This window comes from Pristis pectinata, chromosome 9 (assembly GCF_009764475.1).
Source record: "Pristis pectinata isolate sPriPec2 chromosome 9, sPriPec2.1.pri, whole genome shotgun sequence".
Taxonomy (NCBI): domain Eukaryota; kingdom Metazoa; phylum Chordata; class Chondrichthyes; order Rhinopristiformes; family Pristidae; genus Pristis; species Pristis pectinata.
This window is the reverse complement of record NC_067413.1, coordinates 30,321,958-30,336,162: the sequence shown is the minus strand read 5'-3', so window position 1 is coordinate 30,336,162 and position 14,205 is coordinate 30,321,958. Positions and strand designations below refer to the sequence as shown.

At 44.6% G+C, this 14,205-nt stretch overlaps 1 protein-coding gene across 1 annotated transcript in view; it reads left to right on the top strand.

Annotated features, from left to right (window-relative positions):
• Window positions 1-14,205, top strand: part of pkhd1l1.1 (PKHD1 like 1, tandem duplicate 1) — a 105,252-nt gene that overhangs the window by 11,484 nt on the left and 79,563 nt on the right. The window contains exons 11-16 of the mRNA XM_052023513.1: window positions 3,450-3,518; window positions 3,624-3,706; window positions 4,466-4,557; window positions 9,610-9,769; window positions 10,684-10,819; window positions 13,133-13,276. Of these exons, the coding sequence (XP_051879473.1) occupies window positions 3,450-3,518; window positions 3,624-3,706; window positions 4,466-4,557; window positions 9,610-9,769; window positions 10,684-10,819; window positions 13,133-13,276 (684 nt within the window). The remainder of the gene's footprint in view (window positions 1-3,449; window positions 3,519-3,623; window positions 3,707-4,465; window positions 4,558-9,609; window positions 9,770-10,683; window positions 10,820-13,132; window positions 13,277-14,205) is intronic.

Below are 14,205 nucleotides of genomic sequence, written 5' to 3'. Positions count from 1 at the left end.
ATTTTTGCTTTCTGTTTTTCATTCCTTGTCTTAGACCAAACCTGTGAGATTCTCAGTGTCAACGCAACTCAAATAATCTGCCAGATCCCAAAAGAAAGCAATTTTTCCAGGACAGTTTTCCCAGGTAGTTTATTTTAATTAATATATTTTCATCAAAAATTTTAATTCGGTAAATATGTCAAATGATTAATATATGCTCGGCTGATGTTAAACGACATAAATATAAAGGTCTTGGTTAATGAAAATAGATAGGATTGAATTAAGCATAAACAGGACAATGTGTTAGATATTCATGGTGATGTGTAACTGGCTGCTTATTTCCAATGTCAGTCACCACTCCCCACCCCCTACACACAACCCAACTACTTGGGTCAAGCTCATGTAGGACAAATTAAACCAATATAGCTTGTAACTGAAGAGTAGGGCCAGTTAGTTCAAGTTCAGCTAACTTGTAAATAAGCTTCATCAGAAATAGTTCTCAGTATCCAGCATACACAAGGGTTCTGCTGTTATGGGCTATGCTGCCATTTACTGCCTCTGTGGAATTCCATAGATTCTCCAACCACTGAGAGAAAAAATTCCTTCTCATCTCATCTGAAATGGATGACCCCTTATTCTGAAACCTTGTCCTCTGTTCTGGATAGCCTCAGTAGGAGAAACAGCATCTCAACATTCATCCCATCAATCCCAACCAGAACCTTACGTGTTTCAATAGTCATCTCTCATTCACCTAAACTGCAGTGAGCATAAGTTCTGCCTGCTGACTCTGTTCGTTAGTACATTATTAACAGGAACAGGAGTAGGTAATTTGGCCCCTCCAGGCTGTTCTGCTATTCATCATGGCTGCTCTTCTACCTCTGTGCCATTCCTTGTACCCCTTAATATCCAGAAATTTATTCATCTCTGTTTTGAATGAACCCAGTGACCGAGCCTCCAGGTTAGAGAATTCCAAAGGTTCACCAACCTACACATGAGAAATTTCTCCCCATCTCAGTGCCAAACAGCCTACCACTTATTCTGAGTCTGCGTCCCTGGTTCTACACTTCTCAGCCAGGTGAAGCATCATCCCTGCATGTAGCCTGTCGAGCTCTGCAAGAATCTTGTAAGTTTCAATGAGATTTGCTCATTCCTCCAAACTCGACAGAAAAGCCCAATCTTCTCAACCTGTTCTCATTGGGCAAACCCATGAGTTTGTGCCTGGTGACCCTGCTACAGTGCTTTATGGCCAATTTAGTACTTACAATGTGTGCTCACTATTATAGTAACTGCCCTTTGCTCCACCATTGAAGGCTGTGCCTTCATGTAAAACAGCCTTAAGCTCTGTCTTTAGACCTTGCTTAATAGCTGATTGGCTTGGCCTTTGGTCACCTGTCCTCGCGTCTCTGCATGTGATGCCATTTTGTCTGATTTCTCTCCAGTGAGGCATTAACCCTAAGGCATTAAGTGCCCCATTAAAGGCACTTAATGCTTTTGTAACGGGGTCATACACAGCAACTAGGTTGTATACAGCAAGATTCCAGAAGTGGCAGTGCCATAAGTGATCTGATTAATGGTATAACAGATGGGTTAATGGAATGCTCTGGTAGGATCATTCAAGTCCAGTTCAGTGGACGGGTTGTTGGTTTATCATCCCAGACAGCCCGGCCTTCCTTCAGCTGAATGTGGTGATTGACAGGCATTTCAACTTCACTGGAGTTGAGGGGTAGGGGAGAGAGTGGAAGGCAGTATTGAGGCTGTGATTGGATCAGTCACGAGCTTATTGAATGGCAGATCAGACTGGAGGGGCAGAGTGGTCTAATGCCTCTGTTTTTATGTTCTCATGTGAAGGGATGGCTGAACGCTGACTCGGTGGAGATCTTTAGAATTAGGAGTAAGCATGCAGAGATTTTTTTTCTGGGGGAATTAAAACCTATGGAGCATAAATATAAAGTAGTTAGTTCTAAATGCACAATGAATTTGGAGCCTTTGTTCAGTGGGCAGGTGTGGACTTGCTGCCACAGCGTGAAATGAATGGGAGAGGCACGTTTGAGGGAAAGTGTTTGATGAAGAAAGGAAGTAGAGAATGGTAGGAGGAGATTTACACAGACCCCTTGGACTGAATGGCTTTATCTCTGCAGCTATTGCTATATACCAGTTCTCCTGCCTAGTTACTAAAATCTGCCCTGATTGGAAGCTTTGAGGCAAGGTATCTATATTTTTTCACACGCAGTATAACGAGGTCTAATCACTGGTCAGATTTGTGACTTAAATTCCTAGACATATCGGATGACCTGTCATGAGCCCAGCTCATGACAGCACCTTTATTTACTTAGGAGGTTAAGGGGGTTTGGCTTGTCACCGAACACTCTAACAAACTTCTACAGATGTACTGTTGAAAGTATCCTGACTGGCTGCATCATGGTCTCGTATGGCAATTCGAATGCACAGGAACATAAGAAGCTGCAGAGAGTAGTGGACTCTGCCCAATACATCATGGGCACATCCCACCCGCCATTGTTAATATCTAGAGGAGGTGTTGCCTCGAGAAGGCAACATCCATCATCAAAGATCCCCACTATCCGGGCCATGCCATCTTTTCACAGCTACCATCAGGCAGGAGGTACAGAAGTCTGAAGTCCCACACCACCAGGTTCAAGAACAGCTACTTATCTTCAAATATTCGGTTCTTGAACCAACTGGCAAAACCCTCATCAATACAGTCTGGCAACACTATGACCACTTTGATTACTTTGCACTACAATGGACATTGTTATTTTGTTCTAGTTGTGTTCTTTCATATAAAAAAAGTTGTGTACAATTTATGTTTAATTGATGTTTTTCTTATGAATGCTGCTCATATGATGCTGTGATGCTGCAGCAAGTAAGTTTTTCACTGCAACTGTCCATATACATGTACTTGTGCATATGACAGTAAATTTGACTTTGACTACTTCAGTGACACTTGGAAACAGTAAGTTGACTTTTCAAAACACTCAGCCTTTGTCATCGGACACAGTGAATGCTGAAACTGGCTGACTTCACTGGTACACAAGGCCTTTGAGCTATCCTAACATTATTCAGAGATATTTAATAATGGTTCAAATAGGCTTCAGTAATTAAGAAGTGAAATATATGTAATTTGAAACACTTCTACATGCCATAAATTATTTAAAATCATTAAAATGAAGTATATAAATGAAACCAAACACTTCTCTGAATGTTTTCACTAGAGGGAGTAGGCTCTCTAAGCTATGATAAAGCTGAGGGGCCAGGTGCGAAAGGCATCCAGCCTCAGCTCAGCACATTTGTACTCTGATGCTGGCGGTAAATCCATTGAGAAAGCATGAACTCTACAGAGCCAGTACTACTGCTACTCCATTGCTACTACTACACCATTGCTACTGGTGGGACACAAACGGACTTCAGTCTTCCTTTGCATGTCTTGACTTTGTCAATTTTCTGTTGTTTAGGAGGAAGAGGTTTGAAGGTGGAAACTTGGAAAGGTGGTACCCTGAGTGACTTGGCAAACTACAACGAAAGTACAATGGGATACTCAACATCATGGGTTGATGAGGCCTTTTATAAATCCTCCACACCATGGAGTCCATCTATTACACGTCTAAGTGGGTTCTTTGTTGCTCCAGTGACTGACAATTACCGTTTCTACATCAAAGGGAGAGGCATATTCGAACTTCATCTTAGCTTAACTGGGGATCCTCGGGACAAGGTACGTAAACAGGCACTTTGTAATCATGCTTGAATGTTTACCGATTCACCTAGCTATGAACTTTCGTGTGAACTTAACACCAGACAATAGATGCTGGTGAATGCTGAGGTTTCATGAAAGTGAACGATGACAATCCTGACCTCTGGCGCTGTCTGTGTGGAGTTTGCACGTACTCTCCGTAACCGTGTGGATTTCCTCCAGGTGCTGCAATTTCCTCCCACATCCCTGAGACATGTGAGTTGGTGGGTTAGTTGGTCGCTGTAAGTTGCCCCTAGTGTGTAGGTGAGGGGTAGAATCTGGGGGGAGTTGATGGGAAGTGGGGAGAATAAAAATGGGGATGATGTAGGATTAGTGTAAATGGGTGATTCATGGTCAGCAGGGACTCAATGGGCTGAAGGGCCTGTTTTGCACTGTCTCTCTGTATGATGCTGAACAGCTTGAGGTCTGCCTTGGCTTAGTAAGAGGGCAGAGCTAAGAGTCACACTTCGCACACTCTGTAGTAAAGCCAAATGCAAGGTTTCTGGGATCTAGCAGTAAACTGGCGGTGGTGGGCACATCCCTGGTTCTTTGGCAAAGAAGGAACTAAAATTAACTCAACAAATGTCTCCAAAGGATGATGATGTCTGATAAGTTGCATGCACACAAATTGGTCCTTTGACAACATTTGAGAACTGGAAGATGCTGTCTTCAATTAGAAATAAAGAAGGAATTCAGGTAGATGCATTAACTTGCATGTTCTGTCTCTGCATCATTCCCTAGGCTAAAGTTGCCTCTGGCACTTGGCAGTACTGGAGTTACACAACGTCCCACAGCCAAGCCTCTGATGCACTGCGACTTGAGAAAGGGAAAGGGTAGGTTCTTCAAGTCTTTCAGACTTCCATATAACAATTGTGAAATTTCATCCAAAATTTACACATGCATTTAAAATAGTCATTGCAATTTACATATTTGTCAATTTGCATTTGTAATTTGCATGTGATACATTGATGTGGCATCTACATATTCAGCTGATCATTTATCCACATAATTTATGAATGCTTCTTCAAATGTACATCTGTGAATTGTGTTGAATTGCAAATTTACATGTGTAATTTCCATGTTTAACATAAAACTTAAAATTTGAGAAATATGAAGTTAAAATTTCTTTGGAAATAATAACCCTGAAATTTTGTTGAGAGAGGAATTGAGTACTTCAGCTGATAAAACCATCAGCTGACGCAAAGATCAAATCAGCAAAATGTATTTGTCTCAGTCTCACTGTGTCATAAGTGTTTCCACCACCACCCCCCTCCACTCTGGCACTCTGGGATAAAACCTTGTCAGGCAAAGCCGTCACCAAATATTGTCCCCTGGATATTGAAATTGTTGATAGTTTGCTTCACATGGTTGTGCTGCCCAGTGGGCCACTGAAATTGGGCTTGAGTAAGAAAGGTCCCATAACACATGAGAGAACCAGTCCTTGAGATCTCACTCATGAAGCAATAATAAAGTCATACAGCACAGAAACAGTGCCTTTGGCCCATCACTTCCATGCTGACCATACACTAAGGGATGCAAGGACATTTTAATACAACATCACTCAGCTGAACCAGTGACCCACGGTCCTCAAAAGTGAGTTCAAAGGACAATTAAGTTCACAGGTCTACATCAAGCCTAAGAACACATTTTTGGGCTTTTGGATAAATAGAATGAACAGCAGAATTTCTCTTTGCTGTTGGAGAGGTGGCCACAGGAAGTGGGAGTCAAGGAGAGAGCTGCCACCCCAGTGAACATAAACCTGATTCCTGCTGCTCTTCCTGCAAAATCCCCAAGAGCCGAGCAGAAATGTGCGGCCAGGAGCAGAAAATAGGGGCAGGAGTAGGCCACTCGGCCCCTCGAGCCTGCCCTGCCATTCAATGTAATCATGGCTGATTTACGCTGACCTCATCACCCTCAGTACCTCGATATTTCAAGTATTTACCTATCTTCATCTTAAATATAAAGTATCTAATGATTTGGTGTCCACCCTGTGGGACAGAGAATTCCAGAGACTCACCATCCTGTAAGAGAAGAAATTTCTGCGTACCTCAGTTTTAAATGACCGACTCCTTACCTTGTAGTTGTGCCCCTTGTTGAGACTCTCCCACCAGTGAAGCCACAGGGCTGAATGGACTTCTCTTGTGCTGTGATTTACTTTGCAACACCAAGTTTGTATTTGCATGAAAACTCCTGCAATGAAACATTCTGCTCATTCAGCATCATCAAACATTGCCAGCAAGCTGCAAAGACAATGGGCCAAACACAGGCAGCTGGGACTAGCTCCCTGGGCAACACAGTCAACATGGACACGTTGGGCTGAAGGGCCTGTTTCCATGCTGTATGACTCTATGAGGTGAACAGAAGCTGCATTTAGTGTACTAATAGTTTCAGCGTGTAGAAAGACTGTGAAGCAGGAAGACTAGAAGGATAGGCAGTTGAAAGGGCAAAATTGCAGTCAGTTGGATAAGCTGAAGTGTGTCTATTTTAATGCGAGAAGTATCAGGAATAAGGGTGATGAACTTAGAGCATGGGTAAGTACATGGAACTTTGATGTTGTGGCCATTACGGAGACTTGGCTGTCACAAGGGCAGAAATGGTTGCTGGATATTCTGGGGTTTAGATGTTTTAAAAGGGACAGGGATGGAGGTAAAAGAGGTGGGGAAGTGGCTTTGCTGATCAGGGACAGTATCACAGCTGTAGAAAGGGAGGATGTCCTGGAGGGATCGTCTACTGAGTCAGTGTGGGTAGAAGTCAGAAACAGAAAGGGAGCGATCACTCAATTGGGAGTATTTTACAGACCCCAAATAGCAGCAGAGACACTGAGGAGCCTATCGGGAGGCAGATTTTGGAGAAGTGCAAAAATAACAGGGTTGTTGTCATGGGTGATTTCAACTTCCCTTATATTGATTGGCACCTCCTGTATGTAAAGGGGATAGATGGGGCAGAGTTTGTTTGGTGTGTCCAAGAAGGATTCCTGACACAGTATGTGGACAGGCCAACTGGAGGGGAGGCCATACTGCAGCTGTTACTAGGCAATTAGCCTGATCAGGTTTCAGATCTCTCGGGGGGAGAGCATTTTGGGGACAGTGACCATAATTCCTTGACCTTTACCAGGACCTTGGAGAGGGATAGGAGCAGACAATATGGGAAAGTAATTCGGGGAGGGGGAGTTATGATGCTATTAGGCAGGAACTTGGGAGTGTAAATTGGGAACAGATGTTCTTGGGGAAGTGCACAACGGAAATGTGGAGGTTGTTTAGGGAGCACTTGCATGGGGTTCTGGATAGGTTTGTACCATTGAGGCAGGGTAAGGATGGTACAGTAAGGCAACCATGGTTGACAAGAGACAGAGAACATCTTGTCAAGAGGGAAAAAGAAGCTTACCGAAGATTCAGAAAGCAAGGATCATTCAGGGCCCTGGAGAGTTACCAGGTAGCCAGGAGAGAGCTTAAGAATGGACTTAGTAGAGCTAGAAGGGGGCATGAGAAGGCCTTGGCGAGCAGGATTAAGGAAAACCCCAAGGCGTTCTACACGTATGTGAAGAATAGGAGGACGACTAGAGTGAGGGTAGGACAGATCAGGGATAAAAGAGGAAACATGTGCTTGGAGTCAGAAGAGGTAGGGGAGGTCCTTAATGAATAATTTGCTTCAGTATTCACCAGTGAGAGAGACCTTGACGTTTGTGAGGATGGCATACAACAGGCTGATACGCTAGAGCATTTCGACTTGAAGAAAGAGAATGTGCTGGAACCTTTGAAAAACATTAGGATAGATAAGTAACTGGGCCAGATGGGATATATCCAATGTTATTACGGGAAGTGAGGGAAAAGATTGCTGCGCCTTTGGCGATGATCTTTGCATCCTCACTGGCCACAGGTGTAGTGCCAGATGATCGGAGGGTGGCAAATGTTGTTCCTTCGTTTAAGAAAGGGAGTAGGGATAACCCTGTGAGTCTTACTTCAGTGGTGGGCAAATTACTGGAGAAGATTCTTAGGGACAGTACTTATGGGCATTTGGAGAAGCATAGGCTGATTAGGAACAGTCAGCATGGCTTTGTGAGGGGCAGGTCGTGCCTCTCGGGCCTGATTGAATTCTTTGAGGATGTGACAAAGCACAATGATGAAAGTAGAGCAGTGGATGTGGTGTACATGGATTTCATTAAGGCTCATCATGATAAGGTTCATCATGGGAGGCACATTCAGAAAGTCAGGAGGCATGGGATCCAGTGAAACATGGCTGTGTGGATTCAGAATTGGCTCGCCCATAGAAGACAGAGTGTGGTTGTAGATGGAGCATATTCTGACTGGAGGTCAGTGACCAGTGGTGTTACACAGGGATCTTTTCTGGGACCCCTGCTCTTTGTGATTTTTATAAGTGACTTGGATGAGGATGTGGAAGGGTGGTTTTGTAAGTTTGCAGATGCCACGAAGGTTGCTGGTCTTGTGGATAGTGTAGAAGGTTGCTGTAGGTTACAACAGGACATTGATAGGATGCAGAGCTGGGCTGAGAAGTGGCAGATGGAGTTCAACCTGGAAAAGTGTGAAGTGATACACTTTGGAAGAATGATTTTGAAGGCAGAATGCAAAGTTAATGGCAGGACTCATATCAGTGTGGAGGAACAGAAGGATCTCACAGTCCATGTCCATAGATCGAGTGGACAGTCAGAGTCTTTTTCCAAGGATGAAAATGGCTCACATGAGGGGGCATAATTTTAAGGTGAATGGAGGAAGGTATGGGGGGGGGGGATGTCAGAGGCAAGATTTTTACACAGAGAGTGGTGGGTGTGTGGAACACACTGCTGGCAGAGGTGGTAGAGGTAGATACAATAGGGACATTTCAGAGACTCTTAGATAGCCACATGAACAAGAGAAAAATGGAGGGCTATGTGGGAGGGAAGGGTTAGATAGATCTTAGAGCAGGATAAGATGTCGACACAACATTGTGGGCCGAAGGGCCTTTACTGTGCTGTAATGTTCTATGTTCTATGAAAGATTTACAAGGATGTTGGCAGGAGGAGGGAGAGGTTAGATGGGCTAGGGTTTTATTCCTTGGAGCATTGGAGACAGAGAGGTGATATTACAGAGGTGTATAAAATCATGAGGGGCATAGATAAGGTGAATGCCACAGTTGGGGAAACAAGAACTGGAGGGCATAGGTTTAAGGTGAGAGGGGAGAGATTTAGTAGGAACTTAAGAGGCAATGTTTTTACACAAAGGGTGGTATGTATGTGGAATGAGCTGCCAGAGAATGTGGTTGAGGCAAGTACAATAACAACTTTTTAAAAGACAGTTGACAGGTACATGGATTGGAAAGGTTCAGAAGGTTATAGGCTAAGTGCTGGTAAATGGGATGAGCTTCGTTGGCATGGACCAGTGGGGCGGAAGGGCCTGTTTTCTTGCTGTATAAATGAGCTCCATTGGAATGTCAACCTGAATGGTGAGCCCAAGGAGGGGATGAATTAAAATTCTCCCTCGCACATCCATTCACAAAGGTGATAGTTTTCAGTCCTGCAGGAAATCCAGCCAGCCAATAAAACTGGTGGAATTGGAGGAGGGTGGGGCCTGTTAAAGAATACGCCCATTCCTCTGCTTCTCAGCAATAGCTGAGGGGAACGTAGATGCTGAATGACAGAACCAGGAACAGTAGTCAAGGCTGAAGCACAGCCACCAGCTCTAATGCCTGGCCATTGTCTTATTGGTGCCTGTGGGATCTCACTGCAAGGTGGCTGGCATGTTTGCCTGTGTGAGTCAGTGTGAGGCTGAGGTACTGTGCAGGGTGTGATAACGTGGACCTCAGCTGGTCCAACTTCTCGCTTTGCCAGATGACTTTCTGCATCTTCCGGCTCTTTACCTGTAGACTGAAAGGAGGGACTGTTTACTTGACAGATATTACACAGAAGTGCTACTGCAGGAAAACACACCGTCTTCCTTTGTTTCTGTTGGTGTGTACCGCAACAACAGCTCCTACACTGAGCAGCAGACAGCAGACTCTGTCAACGAAGTGCAGAGCATCAGTTCACTCTCCCAGGTTGTCTACGAGAAGCAGGTCAGTTCTGAACTATGAATATCCTTGGGCACAGCTCCCATTAGCACCAGGCAGTCAGCCTGTTGAGGTTAATGGGAGCAGGTGAGTCATGATGGTGGAGCGGTGTGGTCATTCTCACCCCAACACATTTGGGTGACCTTGCAGAGCGGAACATCTGCCCATGATGTCCTGAAGCCAATTCTAGGTGTGCCAATTGTGAGATGGGTGAGATAATGTTTTCTGTAGCCATTGGTGCCGTGCAGGGCAGTTTATCTCCTCACCTGTCCTCATGGCCCCTAGTATCCACAAAGGTCTATAATGGTTGGGCTATCACGCAGTGAAGGGGCAAGCAAGTGGTGTGGTACCATTGTGGGAGAGGCTCACCTACAGGTCTGAAGTCCACTCACCACAGCCCACCCAGGATAGGTGCTGACCGTGATGTTTCTCAGCACTTTCAAGAGTAGCTCCATTGCACTCCTTGTGGCTTTGTAGAACCTTCTCCCAAGTGGGCTGTAGCCTGAGGCTGGAGAGCTGTCAGCATCATTACAGTGTGGGACCGCCCAGCGAGGATCATTTGATGTCAGCCTGCAACAACAAAGCCAGACCGTTATATCCAGTCGCTATCACTGGACCCTCAGGAGTGGGGGTTCACCCCCTAACTCTGAGGCTGAAAGCACTGCCCTGCACCAGTGTATCTCTATGGTGCTGGATAAAGAGAATCTCATTGTAACAGGAAAAGAGAGTCGTTTTGCAACTAGCTTTTACAGATGCTTTGAAATGAAAATATAATGGTAGTGGCAAACTAGGTTCTGGTAATGTGTATTTTATGTAGATAGAAAGGAAGCAAATTTATAATTAGTATCTGTTTGTTTGAAGCGTGTACAAATTTTATCTGACCAGATTTGATTTAACACTCTTTCTTTGTCCCATTTTAGATTGTAACCTTGGAGAACTGGACAATAGGAAGTGCAATCAGTGAGGTTCAGCGGGTCATCATCACCAGTCCGTGCTGGGACACTGGTTCTTGCTCATTCCACTGGTACAGGCTCACCTACAATCATGAGTATACAGGTATACCAGTGCCAACTGCAGCAGTCGGGAAGGATTGTCTCAATTAACTCTCTCCTCTACAATATCTCCTCTAAGCTGTCGAGATCTACACATTCTTCCGATTCTGGCCTCTTTATCATTATTGAATTTGATCATCATTGGATTTAATCTCTCCACAATAGCAGCTATGCCTTCAGCTGCCTGGGTCCCAAGCTCTGAAATTCCCTGCCTGACTCCCTAGAGCTCCTTTGAAAACTACTTAATACTACCTTTTAACCAAGTTATATCTTCTTCATGAAGCAAGGTCTAAACATTTTCAATCAAACTCCCATGATGCACTTTGATTCATTTTACATGATTATAGGCTCCATCTAACTGCAGTGGGCTGGCATTTCTCCAGGCACCTGTACAGGATCTTGGTGTCTCCTGCAGGCTTCATCACTGAAGGCCCTACACAATGTGACCAGGAAGAGTCTAACATCCTCTCACTCATCTTGGGTGCAAAGTCTGAATGTTGATCCTCATTGGTACCTGTCTCAGTGCGGGCCAGTTGCTGAAGATGAGTATCTTGCTTTGAAGAATGCACAGGGTATTGGTGTCCCAGATGCCTGTCATTCCAGGGATGGGCACACCAAATGCCTGTCCAACTGTTCATTGGTGCTGCAGTCACAATAACATAATCATTCATTTGGCAATTTTGGGCTTTGTTCCACTAAATTAAGAGATAATCTTTCCAGATGCAGGAGGATCAGGAACAGGAGTGAAGGGGATTACCAGAGAACCAGAGGGGAGAGGAGGAGATAGTTCTTAAGCAGTGAGTTGCTGTAATCTGGAAATGCAGTCGGAGAAGATTCAACAGGAACTTTCAAGTGGGAACTGGAGAAAATGTGGAAGAGGAATGATTGCGGTGCTCAGGGGATGGGAAATTACTTCACTGAAATAATACCCTTCGTGGAGGAAGAGGCGATTCAGCCCATTGAATCTGTGTCTGCTCTTTCAGAGAGCAATGCTGTTAGTCCACTTTCTCCAAGTCCCTGCAAGTTATTCTCCATCATGTATTTATCTGGTTTTTGTAGTTTACAAATGAACCTGTATCTAGCCCACTGTCAGGCAAGACATTCCAAAGGTGAACCATGGAAAAGCCCCTGTGATTGTCATTTTTAAATTAATCCATGTTTGGAGCTGACTGCCCTGACAGGGGTAGTGTAGCCACTATCATACTGAGCTGGATAGTATTGGGGTCTAGTCAGCTTCTCCCACTGGAGAACTCCGGAACATGTCCGTGTGCACTTTTATAGAAGAGCTCACTGTCACCCTGATGAAATGCCCATGGCTGTTTCTCTGAAGTCTGTGGTTTTAGCAATTTGGTCCCAATTAATCTCTTTACAGCTGTATGACCTTGCCAGTGGGCATTACCCTTGAGGTATGAATACAAACAGCAGAGAATTAGGTGTACACTTGGTGCAATATATCTTGCAATGAATGTCAAATGCACCCAACTGCTAATGTCTCTACAGATCAAACCCTAAATAATTGTAGAATTACTGGAAACAAATTGCGTAAAATGTAGACTGTAAATTATGTATTGATTAGCTATCCTCTGGTCTTGCTGTGATGGTAATCAATGGACTCATCTTATCTCATTTAAATTTAAGGAATCTTATAGCAGGTAGGCTGCACTCCATGTGTCTGGTTCTCTGACAGAAGTTGTGGATGCAAGTGTTCCTACCCAGCACATGAATTACTGCCCCTCTTGTATGTGTGTTCAGGTGGGTGGAGGCAGGTTTATTTGAAGACCAGTGGGACCTGGGCAGTAAAGCAGAGCATTTGGTCACAGCTAACATAAAATCTGGAAATGTTCAGTGGGTCAGGCAACATCTGTGGTGAGAGAAACAGAATTAATGTTTCAGGTTGATGACCCTTCATCAGAACCTCTGACCATTCTGACGTAAGGTTTTAGGTCACTCTCTTTCTCCCTCCACAGATACTGCCTGACCTGCTGAGTTTCTCCACATTTACTGTCTTCTATTTTAGATTTACAGCAGTTGCAGATTTTTAAATTTCAATGCTTGGTCACAGATCCCTTTCATTCCCTGTGAAATCTTGCACTGTGTAAGTTGCCATATTTGCCGGAACAACACCTGAAAGTAATTCTTGGGCTATGATGTGCTTTGGAATATCCTGGCGAGATGAATAAATGGTAGCTTTTCTTCTTTACATATGCTGAATGTAATAGTGCCTTTCCTTCACTAAGATTTAGGTCAGGGGACAATTGCTTTGAGGTCATTTCCTTACTTTGAATTGTTGACTCTGGACTATTTTCATTCTCCCCAGGACTTCTTCGTGCAGATGCTTCAGACAAGCAGATTGAGCAAGCTTTAAATGATCTGTGGTCGATTAGACCTGATAGGGTGAAAGTGTCGAGCACTGCAATCAGCCAAGGCTTTGTCCACACAGTGACCTTCATCTCCACAAGAGGTAAATGTGCCTCAGCGCACACACCCATTCTCAGCAGTGAGCAAACTGACCCACGTCAGCTGACAAACACCTCACCCACTCCTTATTCAGAGCATTCCCGTGGTTGGATGACAGGTGTCCTCGTGACCTTACCCTGGAATCATCCCTTCACAATCCTGCCCATCTCCTCCAACCAGACTCCTGTCTCCTCCCCCAATTTAAAGCTGCTTTGCTCCCAGGTTCAAGTAACCACCTTCCCCCCAGCTGATCTATGACACGCGCATGCACTACATACATGCACACATTCATACACACACGCACACTCACATATTGATGCTCATGCAAACATGCACACAGATCATACTCATGCATACATACACACATGCATGCACACACATACAAACACACACCATACACATACAGATATCCCTGCCCCTCATATCACTACACAAGCCTACCCTTCCCTACACCCATACCCACAGGCACACACAACACACGTGCACACATGCACACACACACACACTTCTATACATGTGCACACCCACATCCCTACACAGTCCCTCACACACCTCTAATTGTGTGCACACGCATCTCTACACATGTATGCAGGCACAGTCGTGTAGCGGTTAGCTACATTTATAGCTATTACAGTGCCAGTGACCCAGGTTCAATTCCCAACGCTGTCTGTAAGGAGTTTGTACATTCTCTCTGTACCTGTGTAGGTTTCCTCTGGGTGCTCCGGTTTCCTTCCACATTCCAAAGATGTAAAGATTAGGAAGTTGTGGGCATGCTATGTTGACGCCGGAAGCGTGGTGACACTTGCGGACTGCCCCCAGAACATTCCATGCAAAGATGCATTTCACTGTGTGTTTCGATGTACATGTGACTAGTAAAGGTCTTATCTTACATGTGGGAATGCACAGCAGTGGAATCCAATCAATGTCATGGAA